Here is a 14,401-nt window from a genome sequence, read left to right on the forward strand (position 1 = left end):
AAAACTCCTTCAAATGTGTGACGGTGTGGCGGGGGCGTGGCCTCAAAGTTGACCATTCGCCATTACAAAGAAACACTGTATTTTCTGAACAGATATATATATATATATATATATATATATATGCTAATAGGATAATACCGTCACAGCGCCACCTACTGGCAGCAGGAATTGTTGTAAAACAGAAATTTGGTTTGTTGTTGTTTGTTGTACGTCTCTGGAAATGAGAGGAGAGGAGACAGCGATGGCCCCGCGGTTCGCAAGGTGTGCGAGGGCCAATGCTGCCTGCAGCTTTAATGCTCGTGTGTTTTTATAAGATGCCTTCACGTGCCACCACACAGTCTGTATAATTGAGTATTTATAAAGACGATATAAGCGATGAGGTATTATTTATCATTGAGATAATAATTATGAGGGTTAGTGGAGTAATAATTCGATTTGTTTTGTTTTGTTTTGTCATTATGTCTTATTTACTAACCAAGTAAACCGGCGGTAGAGAAAACAATATTGGGATCTCGTATTTTACGAGCACCACCTGAAGGCAGCAGCAGTGCCTTCCTGGTCCCGTGTCACATGACAGAGGAGATGGTTACTTTGCGGCTGCTGACAAGACAACCCCGCTGCTGCTTCTGCTAACAGTGTTTAGCAAGTTTGTTGACTTTCGCAGTTTACTCGTTCTTCCACAGAATCAGGACAAGTGACACAAAAATGGACAACAGCGGGAAAGAAAAGGAAGCCATGGCTCTAATGGCGGAGGCCGAAAAGAAATTAAAATCGTCTCAGTCGTTTTTCGGTGCGCTGTTTGGGTGAGTATTTCAGTTAGCTACCCTTTAGCTAGTTTTTGTCAAGCTAAGGGCCAACTATGCGGAAGGCTGCTAGCTGAACAGTTATTACCACATCCGATGGCTGGATTAAAAACACGATTTACCATCACAGTGTCTGTGAGCTGCTAGCTAGACAACTGCGTTTTTTTTTGTGGTCGGAGTTTGTACAGATGAAGCGTTATCTTGCATCGGGTCACAGCGTAACACATCTGTACAAAAACAAGTGATGAGATGTTTGTAGTTATAACTTCATTACCAAAACACAGTCAAATCGCTGCCGCAATGAAGGTGACAGTAGTGAAACCTGGATTGTGCAACATTTCAATATTAATGTCAGGACACTGCCTGGAGTGTTGCTGCTTTAGCGCCGCCTGTTGGGGGAAATTGTGCAACGTTGCTCACATGTCAGGCACCTTTGTTTACAGTCACTGGGTGAAACGTGTTTGTTATTGGCATTAGGTGCATTAAGACAACATGTAAGGTAACCTTCCACCGACCTTTGCAGGGGAACATGTGTGTATCAATCCTAGATTAATTAAATTAATTCTTCTAGAGGGTAATAATTAATTTATGAACTGACCCTTACATGTTGAATATGGAAACAATCCTTATTTAACTAACCACCTGTGTTGTTACCAGGAGTTCCTCCAAGCTGGAAGAGGCCTGTGACATGTATGTGAGGGCAGCTAACATGTTCAAAATGGCCAAGAACTGGTGTGGTAAGATGATTGTAACAGTTTAAATAAATAAGTTTAATCATTTCCTTGTTTACATGTTCATGTCCGTAAAGGTTTTCAGTCTTCTTTACAGGTAATGTTTTTTTTCTTTTCAGCTGCAGGAAATGCTTTCTCCCAAGCGGCTCTCCTTCACCTCCAGATGCAGAGCAAACACGATGCAGCGACTAACTTCATAGATGCTGGAAACGCCTTCAAAAAGGCAGATCCACAAGGTAACGATTATCCATAGCCTCAGGCTGTATAACTGCTAAAACTCACCCTTATTACCATGTTTTACAAGTTGTTGAACCGGTTCCATTGGAGCATGTGCAACACTGTGTACAGATTTCAGGAACTACTGTATCATAAAGGGGAAGATAGGTCTTTTTGCACAGTATTGTACATAAAGCCATAATTAGGGCCCGAGCACCGAACATCATTCACCCCCCCCAAAGATCGCATTTTTGGAGGCCCTAACATGCTCAACTCACCAAACTGAAACCAAAAATTCATTCGGCTGAAAAATTTTGAAATTTGCTGACTTTTGAAACGCACATGGGAAAATGGCTCTATAGCACCCCCTCACGTCTAGCCCCTTTGATTTAGCTTGGTACGTTGCCATGTCAACAGTCCACTGATGTCATCAAAGACAAGACAAGACAAAAATCGTAAAAGTGTTTTACGGTATTACCATTACAAAAAAACCTCTGTAACAGATATATATGCTAATACGATGATACCGTCACAGCGCCACCTACTGGCAGCAGGAAATTTCTGTTGTAAACATGTGTTTGTTGTACGATGGCCCTGCGGATCGCAAGGTGTGCGAGAGCCCGCAATGCTGCTTGGAGCTTTAATTATTTAATGATATTAAGATGTTATAGGAATAACTTAGTCAGGATTATTCACACCTGTTGATCTACATTCATAAGAATGAGACTATGGAGACTGTACTGTAGATATACTATATATGTAATACTGTACTCTAAAGTGTATTAGAAGCGTTTTAATTTTGTTAGAATTTAAAGTGTATTCTCACTTAGTTGACCTAATAATTCTAACACATACCATGTTATTTTTCCCCACAGAGGCTATAAACTGCCTAAACAGAGCTATCGAGATATACACCGATATGGTGAGTGTGTGAACAGGGTTCTTTAAATCACTAAATTTGGAAGAGTGGTTTTCATGTTTTGCATCTGATTTGGTTATGCGACATGCAACTCACCCTATTTTATTTTTTAATTATCCTTAGGGGCGTTTCACCATCGCAGCCAAACATCACATCTCAATCGCTGAAATATACGAGACAGAGCTGGTGGACATCGACAAGGTCAGTGACAAAGACAGTTCGGTGTATTTTTCTACTCCACTGAAAGCTCTGTTTACATTTGAATGTCTCTTCTAGGCCATTGCTCATTATGAACAAGCTGCAGATTATTACAAAGGTGAAGAATCCACCAGGTGAATATTTTTAAATGAGCATTAATTTCATTACAAGTGTGATGGTTTATTTGTGTTTCCAATTAAGTGCGGTACAGTAGTGCGCTTACAGGCTCTTGATTGTTGTTCATATGTTAATCTTCTCTATTTTTTACTTTTCAGTTCAGCAAACAAGTGCCTTCTGAAAGTAGCGACGTATGCAGCTCAGCTGGAGCAGTACCCGAAAGCTATTGAGATCTACGAACAGGTGGGATACTGCTCGCCACCATCCTGTTATCTGTGACTTTGGGGGCCTGCAGCAGCACATTAAAACATGAACTGTACTTTGTGATTTTTTTTTGTTCAGGTTGGAACCCATGCCATGGACAGCACACTGCTCAAATACAGTGCCAAGGATCATTTCTTCAAGGCAGCGCTCTGTCACTTCTGTGTAGACATGCTGAATGCAAAAGTAAGCCATAATGTGAAACCTGTGTCCTTGTACAACAGCCGTGATACAAACAGCTGTTTTTAAGCTTTATCCTGTCGTCTCTCAGCTCGCTGTGCAGAAATATGAAGAAATGTTCCCGGCCTTCTCAGACTCCAGAGAGTGCAAGCTGTTGAAGGTAGGCTATGGGTGCGATTATGAATCCTTTGAATTAAAAAAAAAAATCTGGAAGCATGCAGACATTGTTGTGTTAAACATGATTGTAAAATGTTTTATTTTCTCATTAGAAACTTCTAGATGCATATGAAGAACAGAATGTGGATGCCTACACTGATTCGGTGAGTGAGCGGTTTTCAGCGCTCTGGCTCTATTGTATGAAAACATCCAGTTGTATTATCTGCCTGTGTTGAGTGTGGTAGAAAATCAATAAAGCTCCCTCATGTGGCACAAAGCTGTACTGCAGTTAGAAGTCTTCAAAACAATGGGAGGAATGCTGTAAATGTGTCTGTAGGTGTGCGAGAGCAGTGCAGATGACTTCTTTTACAGCATGTTTGTAGTATGTTCTAACGTTTTCGAACATTTCTCAGGTGAAGGAGTATGACACCATCTCCCGGTTGGACCAGTGGCTCACCACCATGCTTCTCCGCATCAAGAAAACCATACAAGACGAGGAGAGTGACCTTCGCTGACTTGTCCCCCCTCCTCTTCCTCCTTCTCCTCCTCCTCCTCCTCCTCCTCCTCCTACTTGTTTGTCCAGGAGCCCTCAGCAGCCGACTTGCATACTTCTTTTTGCCTTTTTTGTGCCTCTCCCTTCCATACTAGTGACATTCTTAAATCTTTTGACCATATATTTCCTTTCCTGCCACCTGCAGTATTTTTCTTGCCTTTTTAAATCCACTCAACACAATGCTATAGAAATAATGGTCTTTATAGATGTGAACACTATTTTCCCGAGTGCTCACTGCACACAGTATGGTGGTTGTATGTTGTTATGATGCAGGTATCGGCCCAGTATTAGTCAAAATATTCAGTTGGGCTGTAATACCGAAGCCTTCGTACCAGCAGGCTTATATAATAAAACTTTAATTTTTTTACGATTTATTAAATGGATGAGAGGAGGCCAATTAACCTGTGCTTCAAATTAAACTTACCCAGATATCAATATTGACCTAAAGCGCCCTCACACTGGGTTTTCAGGTCTGTTGAGTGCTCCAGTGTACTGCAGGCATTGCAGGGCACCTCTAATCCAGCAGCATATCATCTCGGCTTCAAAGCTCCACCTCCTCCTCCTCCTCCTTAAAGCAGGGAGGCCAAGAGGTTCTGAGGTTTATTCCATGAGCGAGTACCCCTGCCCCCCCCCCCCCCTCTGCCTTACGCAGCAAAGTTCTCAGGACCTGGACAGCGAGATTTGGTGGGGGGGAAATAAAAATAACATGCTTTTATAAGCGTCACAAATTAATTCTTGTTTTTGTCACTTCTATTAAAAGTGCTTTTATTCCAAAAAAAAAAAAAAAAAAAGGTGAAAGACGCCTGTCACCTTTGTAAACATTTGCATGGTTTGGTATGGATGAGAGATCTCAAATAGCTTTTTTCCTTCATTGTTTAGGAGTTTATTATGTCATAAGAAACCAGGCTGGAATTAAAAAAAAAATGTTTTTAAAAAGCCTGTGAGAGATGCAATACAAGAGAGAAGAGCTTTATTGATCTGAACACTGTGCTCATGTTCCCTCCTCATGACTGTCTTAAATCATCTGTGATGTTTCCTGTCAAACGTTTGAATAAACCTGTCTCAGAACAGCATCGTGGGCGTGGCCTCCCCCCCCCCCCCATCCCCTGTCTGCTTTGTGGTCATCTGACCACACCTGTATGACGTCAGAACCTTAACGCGCGCTCCTCCCCGCGCGGCTCTGTTAAGGAAAACATGAGGTTTGAAAATAAATGATGCGGTTTCGCGCACCTGCTCTCGGGAGCTGAAGACTCGTGGAAAAGTATTTGGCTCCTGTGTCGCTTCACCTTCGTGCAGCAGCCTCGTCCGTTCTACTGTGAGTATTCTCTGAATGTTAAACCAGCTTTTTTTGAAAGGTCTTTGTTCTGTTTTTGCGACTTCCTCTCACTGAAGTCCGAAAATCAGACTTTAACATATTAGTGTCAGGCCGCTGTTCAGGCCTGTTTTATTGACGTATATGTGTTTTTTCCATTAATAAATTAGGGTTACGTGATTTACAGCAGCTTTTAGTGGCAAATAACGGCTCAAAAAAAATCACCTCTACATTCATATTTTGCCATTTTGTTCAGAGAAATAGGACATTTCTGTGAAAGCTTTGATATAAAATATAAAATATTCCTCCTAATCTTTGTGGATTGGGTTCATTTTCTGTTTGAAAGCCTGCAGCAGGCTGTTGTTTGCCTCTCGCTGTGCACAGTGAGGGTTTCATGTGCACTCTCGGGGACCTCAGGTGCGTTCCGAACCTGTCGTGCCGGTGTTCAATCAGAGAGGCCCCCTGAGGACGCCCCTCCATTGTTATTTGTTCTGGCTTCTAATTAAACACTAGAGAGAAGAGTGTGTAGCTCTGCACAGCACAGCAGCAGCTGGCTACATGTATGTTTATTATGCATTTCATTAGGAACACTGTTAAACTGTCAGTATTTATTCCCATGTCCATGTTTCAGACTTAAGGTGATCTTTGATCTAGTCTTAGAGACAGTCCTTATGTTTCTAATTGTTCAGTGTGTGTGTGTATAAAACCTGTGGCCTTCATGCTGATGCTGTTATTTTTAGAAGGAGGATATTTTTCCAGATCATTTGCCATTGTGATGTTTAGGAGTCTTGTGTACTGGAGCTCTGAAGGCTGTAGGTCTCTGTTTTTCTCTGCTGGCAGGAACCTCCATTGTGTCGCCTGAAGACACGGCGCCATCTTCCCTGAGCAATGATCCAATTCTGAAAACGGATCACGCTTCCTGCTTCATTCACCTCGAGCCAATGAGACGCATCCAAACCTTCAGCGTTATGGTTCTTGCTGTCTCTTTAGTTCTGGTCCTCTTCTACTCCACCCTTCACCTGGAGATGGCCCACGTTCACAGAGCAGCACCAGAGGATCTCCTCAAGCAGCCCAGCCTCCATGAGAGTCATGATGTGCAGGTTGGAACACGGCCCTCCCGACCAGAGGCCGCCGCCGCCACCACGGCCTCCCCTGATGTCCACAATATATCGGTGTACAACAGCCTCAAAGAGGCCATCCCTCACAATGGAGCATACTGGAACCGCCTGCTGTACTCAGCCCTGAGGAGTCTGCACAGCAGACGTGACTCTGACTGGTCCCACTGCAGGGAGATGAATCAGGAGCTTCTACACACCAACGTGCACGACTTCTCCTCCTACACTGTCCTGTTCCAGACCTTCCTGCAGGGCATGAACTGCAGATCCCCACCAGTCCTCATCAGTCAACCCAGCAAGTGTGTCTCTGGTGACGGGGACAGGAACAACCACACCTTTCTGCTTCTCGCCATCAAGTCATCTCCTGAAAACTTTAACCAGAGGCAGGCGGTCCGGGAGACATGGGGCCGAGAAGGGGTGTATCAGGGTGGACTGAGGGTGCGTCTGATCTTCCTGCTGGGAAGTTTCTCACCGGATGACCCTGATCTCAGCCCTCTGCTGTCATTTGAAGCCCGTCACTATGGCGACCTGCTGCAGTGGGACTTTCATGAATCCCTCCTGAACCTGACGCTGAAAATGAACATGTTCCTGCAGTGGACACTGACGAACTGTCCTCAGGTGTCCTTCGTCTTCAGTGGGGATGATGATGTATTTGTCAACACACCTACATTGCTCAGCTACCTTCACTCTATGGATGCTTCTAAAGCTTCTCAGTTGTACATTGGACACGTCATAAGCACAGCGAATCCTGTCAGAGACCCCAAAAGCAAGTACTACATTCCTCTGAGCTTCTACGACGGCTCGTACCCTGCTTACGCTGGCGGAGGCGGCTTTGTCATATCTGGAGCGTTGCTGCAGCGCCTGTATTCAGTCTCACACATCATTCCCTTCTTCCCCATTGATGATGTCTACATTGGCATGTGCTCCAAGGCGCTTGGAGTTTCTCCCGAGGCACATCCAGGATTTCAGACGTTTGACGTCAAGGAAGAGGATCGTGAGAATCTGTGCGTGCACAAGAATCTTATTCTGATTCACCAGCGCTCCCCTCCGCAGATGAAGAAGCTGTGGAAGGGCATTCACAGCCCGTTGCTGACATGTTGACGACGTATCAAAGCAACGGTTTCCATCGGCAAGAGGATTGTAATTCAGGGTCTACATCCATGTAGCATGCATAGGAAGACATTTTTAACTTAAAGCTACTCAGCATCTCAGGAGATAATTTGATTCAGAATGTACTTATGGGTCAAGATGTAGAAACAGCCCATTGTTGAATAAATAATTCCACCAAGATTAAATTTCTACGTTTTATTTTCCACAACACACCAATCATAACATGAGTCAGACGGGTGTACATTATTAGTGTGTAACAGCATCACAGCATACCCAGCCCATCTAAAATTTGGGTGTGTACACTAATATGCATCATAATAGGAAAGTTCTTTAACACAAGTTTAATCAGTCACCTCAATGACACACAAGGGAACCTGTTAAATACCATAACATCACCAAAGAGGACAGTTATACAGAAGAAGAAGAAGAAGAAATATATCCAGGGGGAAACTGTTTATTGCTAGATATGCATGTTTATTTGTGTTTTTCAACTGCACCAGCTGTCTGGTCTGTTCTTCAGAAATGCACCTATATGATTGGAAATAATGTAAAATCAAACTGTGAGGGTCGGCTTTGATGGGTTTTTACTACAGACAGAAAACCTACAAACTTAAGGCACCAAACCCAGAGGCTTGAAGTATTTGTGAACGCACACTCCTCTCTCTGTTGTGCAGAAAGAAACGACACTTATCAAAACTACATTTTTCTTTTAATACAGTAAAAGTTGTGCGATGGTGAATACCAGTCTTAATAATTACCCGCTCCCGTTTTTGTTCAAATCTCATTTCATCCTGTCGGTGCAGTTATTTATCATACAGGTCCATTGGGTAGTGCTCTTTGTACTGCTGGATGTGCCTCCACATAGACTCCCTCTGCTTGTTCAGGTTCGGCGTCATCTCCTGGTACACGTCGGTGAACAGCAGCTCAGGATTGGGCTTCTGGCGTCTCTCTGCCTTCTCAAACGCCTCCATCACCGTCTTGCGGGACTGCTTCCGCCAGCTGCGCTCGTCGTCCTCGCTCCACCAGGAACGGGCCGTCATGTAGTGCCTCAGCCTGGAGATGGGATGGTCCTGCTTGTCCCAGTAGTTCACCTCGTCCACTGAGCGGTAAGCTGAGCTGTCGTCACTGGTGCTGTGGTGGCCGATTCTAGAGAAAGGTGAGGAACGTTTTTTTTTTTTTATTTTAAAGGCTCAATTGTTTCATGTTTTCATGGATTTTAGCCATTAAAGGCAGCCGAGGTTATCTAGCATGGATCTGAGTGGTTGCTTTGTTACCACTTATGTGGCTGTCTCTCATTTGCTAACAGGGCTATGAACCGTCAGCACAAAAGCTGCTTGGTGGGCCGTCTGTCTGAAACGTATAGTGGTTAGAAATCCCACAAAGATCAACCAACCTGTAGGTCATGGCCTCGATGAGGAAGGGCTGGTTCTCAGCCACAGCCCTGCGCCGTGCTTCCTTTGTAGCATTGTACACAGCAAACACATCATTACCATCAACGCGGATGGACAGCATACCATAACCTGGACCACGAGCAGCTGTTCAAACACAGAAAGAAAAGAATGTTCATAAAAGCACTTTGAGAACCACAGCACAAAAACCACGCTGAGACTCACCGATGCCGTCGCCCCTGTACTGCTCATTGGTCGGGGTGGAGATGGCGTAGCCATTGTTGCGACAGAAGAATATCAGGGGGCACTCGAGGGTGGCAGAGAAGTTGAAGCCGGCGTGTGCGTCCCCTTCGCTGGCCGCTCCCTCCCCGAAGTAACAGATGACGGCGCGGTTCATGTTTTCTCTCTTGACTGCATAAGCAGCTCCAGCCGCTGAAACAGACACAAAATGCATGAACACATTCTGTAACAGGTGTATCCTGTATCCTTACAGAGCTGAAGCTCACCCTGAGGAATCTGCGTGGCCAGAGGAGATGAGATGGTGACAAAGTTCAGGTCTTTGGAGCCATAGTGGACGGGCATCTGCCGGCCCTTCCCAAGGTCATCGGCATTGGCGTAACACTGAGCCATGAACAAATCCAGAGGAAAGCCACGGTACATCAGCACTCCTGCACAAGCCAAGCAAAGATCATGAGACTCAATGTGAGACAATGTGCATGAAGTGAGAAATAAGAGAAATAACTCACCAGCTTCTCTGTATTGACCAAAAACTATGTCGCTTGGGTCAAGCGCAGCAGCGCTGCCGACGTGTGTCCCCTCCTCACCGTAATTAGTCATGTAGAAGGAGATTCGACCCTGAAACAGAAACAAATTATCGCTTCTTTAAATCCTGCTGTTAACTTCAGTTAAACCAGGAAATGCAAGAGAAAGAATATACCTGTCTCTGAGACTCATAAAGAATGCGGTCCATTGTGTTCAGCAGAGTCATCTTTTGATAAAAGTTCAACACTGTCTCTTTAGAGAGCTGAGGAGGAAAAACAAACAAGAACAAATGAACACACTGTGTCAGGAGAAGAGGTCATAACGGCACAGTTATTAACCCCCAGACACAGGAGGCTCTGGCTGTACCTGAGGGTCTTCAGAGGGATTGATGATGTTGCCCTGCCTGTCCATCACCCTGTACACTGGGATTCCAGAGATGACATTTGGCTGGATGAACTCAAGATGATCCACGAACTCCGCGGAGGCTCCAGGAAACTGTGGTTTTTCCAGCGACGAGTCAAAAGGCTGCTGCTGGTGCACGACCTGAAAGATTGAATACAAGCATTACTTATTTTTTATTTATCCTTCTCCTAATAATGACATCCAAAGGGAGAACAGTACAGTGGTGCACTGAGACTGAATGTAAACATGGTGCCGTGTTACAGACTGTGCTTTTACTAGAATAAAACACAGTTTACACTGTTAACTGTTAAAATATATTGATCTGCAGACAGATGACAGATATACAGATGATGCATTATTATCGAATTACGATCAGGTTGTGATCATAATTCGACTTTTTAGGTTGAACAGACTCGCTCCCTCCTTACGCCCCTCTGATTAGCCAATAGGAGCGAAGCTAACTGAAGCTGTAGCCGGCTGGCTAGCAGTAAACACAAGGTGCTTCACTGCAAACCAAGCTGTCGATTATAAATGTTACGTGTTTAATCACAAATATATTGTAACGGGCTGCCTCGTTGGAGAACCGGTATAAATGTAAAGATACGTTAGTGGCTGCAAGGTTGTTGGCTAAGTTAGCTAGCTAGTAGCTAGCTTACAACTCATCGCGATAACTGAAGAAGTCAAGCAATGCGCTCAAGTGAAATCTTGATTAACATTCTTAACCACAGGGTCTTGGGTTTGTTTTTATCTTTATCTTGTCAGGTTTTATTATTATTCCTACAAAACCTTTGTTGTTTGCCACCAGGCCAAAATCAGACCAGGTCCACCAATAACCTTACTGGAAACCTTTAGCTTCACCGGCCTTTCCTGTTGATCATTCTTTTATCAAAACAGCACAGCTGTGTTTTGAACTTACAGTTGCTCTGAAGGCTCTGTGTTGAAGCAGCCCTGATGCCTTCAGTCCTGCAGTCTGACGGACAGCATGGAAACAGAGCCCATACATTTTGCTCATACTCCTCACAGCCGCCATATGGACACTCGACAGTCGCTTGTTTTTAAGCGGCCCTTGTTTTAGCTAAAGAGTCAGAAACGATGCACTTTAGATTAAATAGACCAGTGCGAGAAGAGCAGCTAACAACAACCGTTTAATCACTGCTGGTCCATCCACCAGCAAGCTTCACAGGCCGAGAGCTGGAAACATGTCGTCAGGTTTCCATAATAACCACAACATCCGGTCGGACTTTCAAATTAAAACATTAATATAAGTTTGAAAAGAAGGTTAGGTGTTTGATATCAATGTCGTATTATTTTTAAATGGCACAATTTGCTATTCACCCCTACAAATATATATTAAAAACACATAAAAGGACTTTCAGAGAATAGGTCGGTCAATGTATGCACTTAATTTGAAGGTAAGGCAAATTACTTCCGGTGCTACCTGTAGCTGTCAAACGCTTTGATAGAAATGTGTTTTTTTTAATCGATATTTTCCGCATTCACAAAAACATGTTCATCCAGTTACTTGAAGTTTGAAAGTAAATTCGGGTAAAATAGTGTCATTTAATTTGTAATGATAAATGCTGTGTTCAGTATTGTGAAACAGACAAATGACAATCAGCTGTGTCACATCATATTTAACTGACGTGGCCTTAACTTGACGCTTTAAGGTGAGAAGGTCTCATGTTGTTAAATATCTTTTTCCTCGTGTCCTCCGCTCGCATTTTGCATGGACAGGACGAGGAGGCGAGCGATGGGCAAAACAGGTGACGTCATCAACCAGCGACACTGCTCTTCCGCCGTGGTAGCAGCATGATGGAAGTCTGCGGCTCCTCAAATGTTACTCTGAGAGAGTTTGGCTGTGAACAGAGTTTATTGTCTCGACCTGATGGATCAGCGTCCTTCGTTCAAGGTACCAGTAACTACACAAACACTGTATTTGTCTGCTGGATTTAGATTTGAATCGCTAAGATGATGCTAACGGCTCCATGCTAACGACGTGATGGGGGATTTTTTTTTCCTGTTTACTATGCTGAGTGCATATCATTGCCTTTACAGTGAATCTTACGATCCTCCTTGCTCTTGTTTTTGTCTGAAGGAGACACAAGTGTGATGGCTGGAGTGTACGGACCAGCTGAGGTTAAAGTCAGCAAGGAAATCTATGACAGAGCAACCTTGGAGGTCTTGATACAGCCAAAAGTGGGACTACCAAGTAAGTTGTCATTTGTTAAAAAAAAATATTTATTATGCAGCTTTATGCAACTTATTGTGATGTTAGCAGTGAAAACCTTGATTTTACAGCCGTGTGCATCTCTGTTGTGCCAAAGCTGCTATATCACAACACGCCACAAGGTGGAAGGAGTAAACCTGCACTGTGTCACCAACATTCATTGCTTTCCAGGTGTAAGGGAGCGATCACAGGAGCAGTGTGTGCGAGAAACCTGTGAGGCAGCGCTGCAATTGTCACTTCATCCACGCTCCTCGCTCACTCTCATTCTGCAGTTATTGCACGACGATGGATCAGTATCCTTCAGTAAAATGTAACAGCATTGTTTTGGTGTGTGTGTGTTGTTGAGTGTGCTTCCTTACCTGTGCCACAGCTCTTGTCCTGCTATCTGAACGCTGCCTGTATGGCTCTTATGGATGCGGGGTTGCCCATGAATTGTCTGTTCTGTGGAGTGACCTGCGCCATCAACAAAGAAGGAGAAATTATCACAGACCCCACCGCAGCTCAGGAAAAGGTAAATCTGAGCCACAAACAGCCGGCAGTGTTTCCTGTGTTTTCTCATCCTCTCAGTATAGTTGTCATAGCTCTCAGTCACTCCGGTTTTATAACTTGTCCCGGTTTTAACAGGAAAGTCGAGCTTTGATGACTTTTGCGATCGACAGCACAGAACGCAGAGTGATGATGTCATCCACCAAAGGATCGTTTTCAGTTCATGAGGTAAGTTGACAGAGACAGAGTACAACCTCTCGTTCTACAAAAACCTCCCTCTATGCTATGACAACGCCTGTAGATGTCTACAAACAGGTTTCTTTATGACAAAGAATTATTTTAGTATCCTGTAACTGGTCAGCCATCAGCAGGAGGATTCCCACTTATGTGCTGGGTCCTGTTAAAGGTTTCTTGCTGGGGAATTTTTCTCGCCACTGTTTACCGTCATGTGCTTGCTCGGGGGTCAGCTATTGTTTTGTGTCCTAAAAAACTTTCTTTTACAGTTTACAAGCATATCAAATTGTTGCTCTGGAGTCCTGTTGTTGTCCTGTTTCCCTCCCTGTGCTCTTTGCTCATTGCTCTATAAATAAGCATGACATATGTGTTAATGGCTCTGTTGTGATGATCCGATGTGCTTGACCATTGACTACAGTGATCTGCCTTAGGGTGAATGATCTGTGGTTTGATGATTTGCAGACATGTCATGTTCAGTTCGTTCTCTCCACCCACAGATGCAGCGGTGTATAGCAGTCAGTCAGAAAGCATCAGAGAAAATCTTCCAGTTCTACAGAGACTCTGTCAGACGGCGATACTCCAAAACCCTCTGATAGGAGACACAGGTTTCTTTTTCCTTTTTGTTTTTGTTTTTTTTTAACAATGCATACAGATTCTGATGTTGTAATAAAATATGTAGAAAGCACTTTGTGCTACCTTTGATTCTTTTTTTGTTTTAGTCTGGTGTGCTGCAGGCGGTGGGAAGGCTTACATGCACACTTTAGTGAGACACCATATTTAAATGAAAAGAGGACAAGCTGAATGACAAACAAGTGCATTTATTAGGAGTCATTGATTTTTTTTTCACTTCAGTATTTACATGTAATACAAGGATGTGACCTGGAGGAGAATTACTTCTACTAATGCCTCAACCTTTGACTTCTATTGACTCACGTATTGTCCCTTTCCATGTGTCCAGTTGTTGTCTGTGTAAGTGAGTGACTGTCTGATCACTCAATGGAATCCTCACTAACCGCTCCCATAGCAAACACTGCACTATAACTCAGCTGTAACAACAAAGAGTCACATTTTCTTAGCATAAATGTCCAGTGGAGACATCGGAGGCGGGGCTTCAGGATTGTCAGGACTGTGTGTGGACAGTCACATACACACAGTGATGGCTGACGAGGGTTAGACACTGAGATACCGGAGGTGTGTCTACATGTAGTTACCACTTAAAGTGACTGGACTC

At 43.9% G+C, this 14,401-nt stretch overlaps 4 protein-coding genes across 4 annotated transcripts; 3 read left to right on the top strand and 1 right to left on the bottom strand.

Moving 5' to 3' along the window:
* The first annotated feature begins 554 nt into the window (after nt 1-554).
* Nucleotides 555-4,925, top strand: napab (N-ethylmaleimide-sensitive factor attachment protein, alpha b). The gene is made up of 11 exons (XM_028419228.1): nt 555-803; nt 1,461-1,540; nt 1,654-1,770; nt 2,626-2,672; nt 2,793-2,870; nt 2,946-3,001; nt 3,143-3,227; nt 3,327-3,431; nt 3,517-3,585; nt 3,695-3,745; nt 3,995-4,925. Exons 1-11 carry the CDS (start codon nt 706-708, stop codon nt 4,094-4,096), a joined length of 888 nt encoding a protein of 295 aa, XP_028275029.1. The 5' UTR covers nt 555-705; the 3' UTR covers nt 4,097-4,925.
* Nucleotides 4,926-5,071: 146 nt separating this feature from the next.
* On the top strand, nt 5,072-7,851 carry b3gnt2l (UDP-GlcNAc:betaGal beta-1,3-N-acetylglucosaminyltransferase 2, like). Its single transcript, XM_028419227.1, has 2 exons — nt 5,072-5,449; nt 6,287-7,851. The coding sequence occupies exon 2, from the start codon at nt 6,388-6,390 to the stop codon at nt 7,660-7,662; it is 1,275 nt and encodes a 424-aa protein (XP_028275028.1). The 5' UTR covers nt 5,072-5,449; nt 6,287-6,387; the 3' UTR covers nt 7,663-7,851.
* Nucleotides 7,852-8,124: 273 nt separating this feature from the next.
* On the bottom strand, nt 8,125-11,434 carry bckdha (branched chain keto acid dehydrogenase E1 subunit alpha). The gene is made up of 8 exons (XM_028419229.1): nt 11,140-11,434; nt 10,188-10,364; nt 9,997-10,083; nt 9,806-9,914; nt 9,566-9,727; nt 9,285-9,491; nt 9,065-9,206; nt 8,125-8,817 (listed from the first exon to the last, which is right to left on the bottom strand). The coding sequence occupies exons 1-8, from the start codon at nt 11,251-11,253 to the stop codon at nt 8,475-8,477; spliced, it is 1,341 nt and encodes a 446-aa protein (XP_028275030.1). The 5' UTR covers nt 11,254-11,434; the 3' UTR covers nt 8,125-8,474.
* A 499-nt stretch (nt 11,435-11,933) lies between these two features.
* exosc5 (exosome component 5) lies at nt 11,934-13,855 on the top strand. Its single transcript, XM_028420173.1, has 6 exons — nt 11,934-12,132; nt 12,319-12,432; nt 12,622-12,743; nt 12,821-12,961; nt 13,075-13,164; nt 13,668-13,855. Exons 1-6 carry the CDS (start codon nt 12,033-12,035, stop codon nt 13,761-13,763), a joined length of 663 nt encoding a protein of 220 aa, XP_028275974.1. The 5' UTR covers nt 11,934-12,032; the 3' UTR covers nt 13,764-13,855.
* Nucleotides 13,856-14,401: the final 546 nt, after the last annotated feature.

This window comes from Parambassis ranga, chromosome 13 (assembly GCF_900634625.1).
Source record: "Parambassis ranga chromosome 13, fParRan2.1, whole genome shotgun sequence".
NCBI classification, from domain to species: Eukaryota; Metazoa; Chordata; class Actinopteri; family Ambassidae; genus Parambassis; species Parambassis ranga.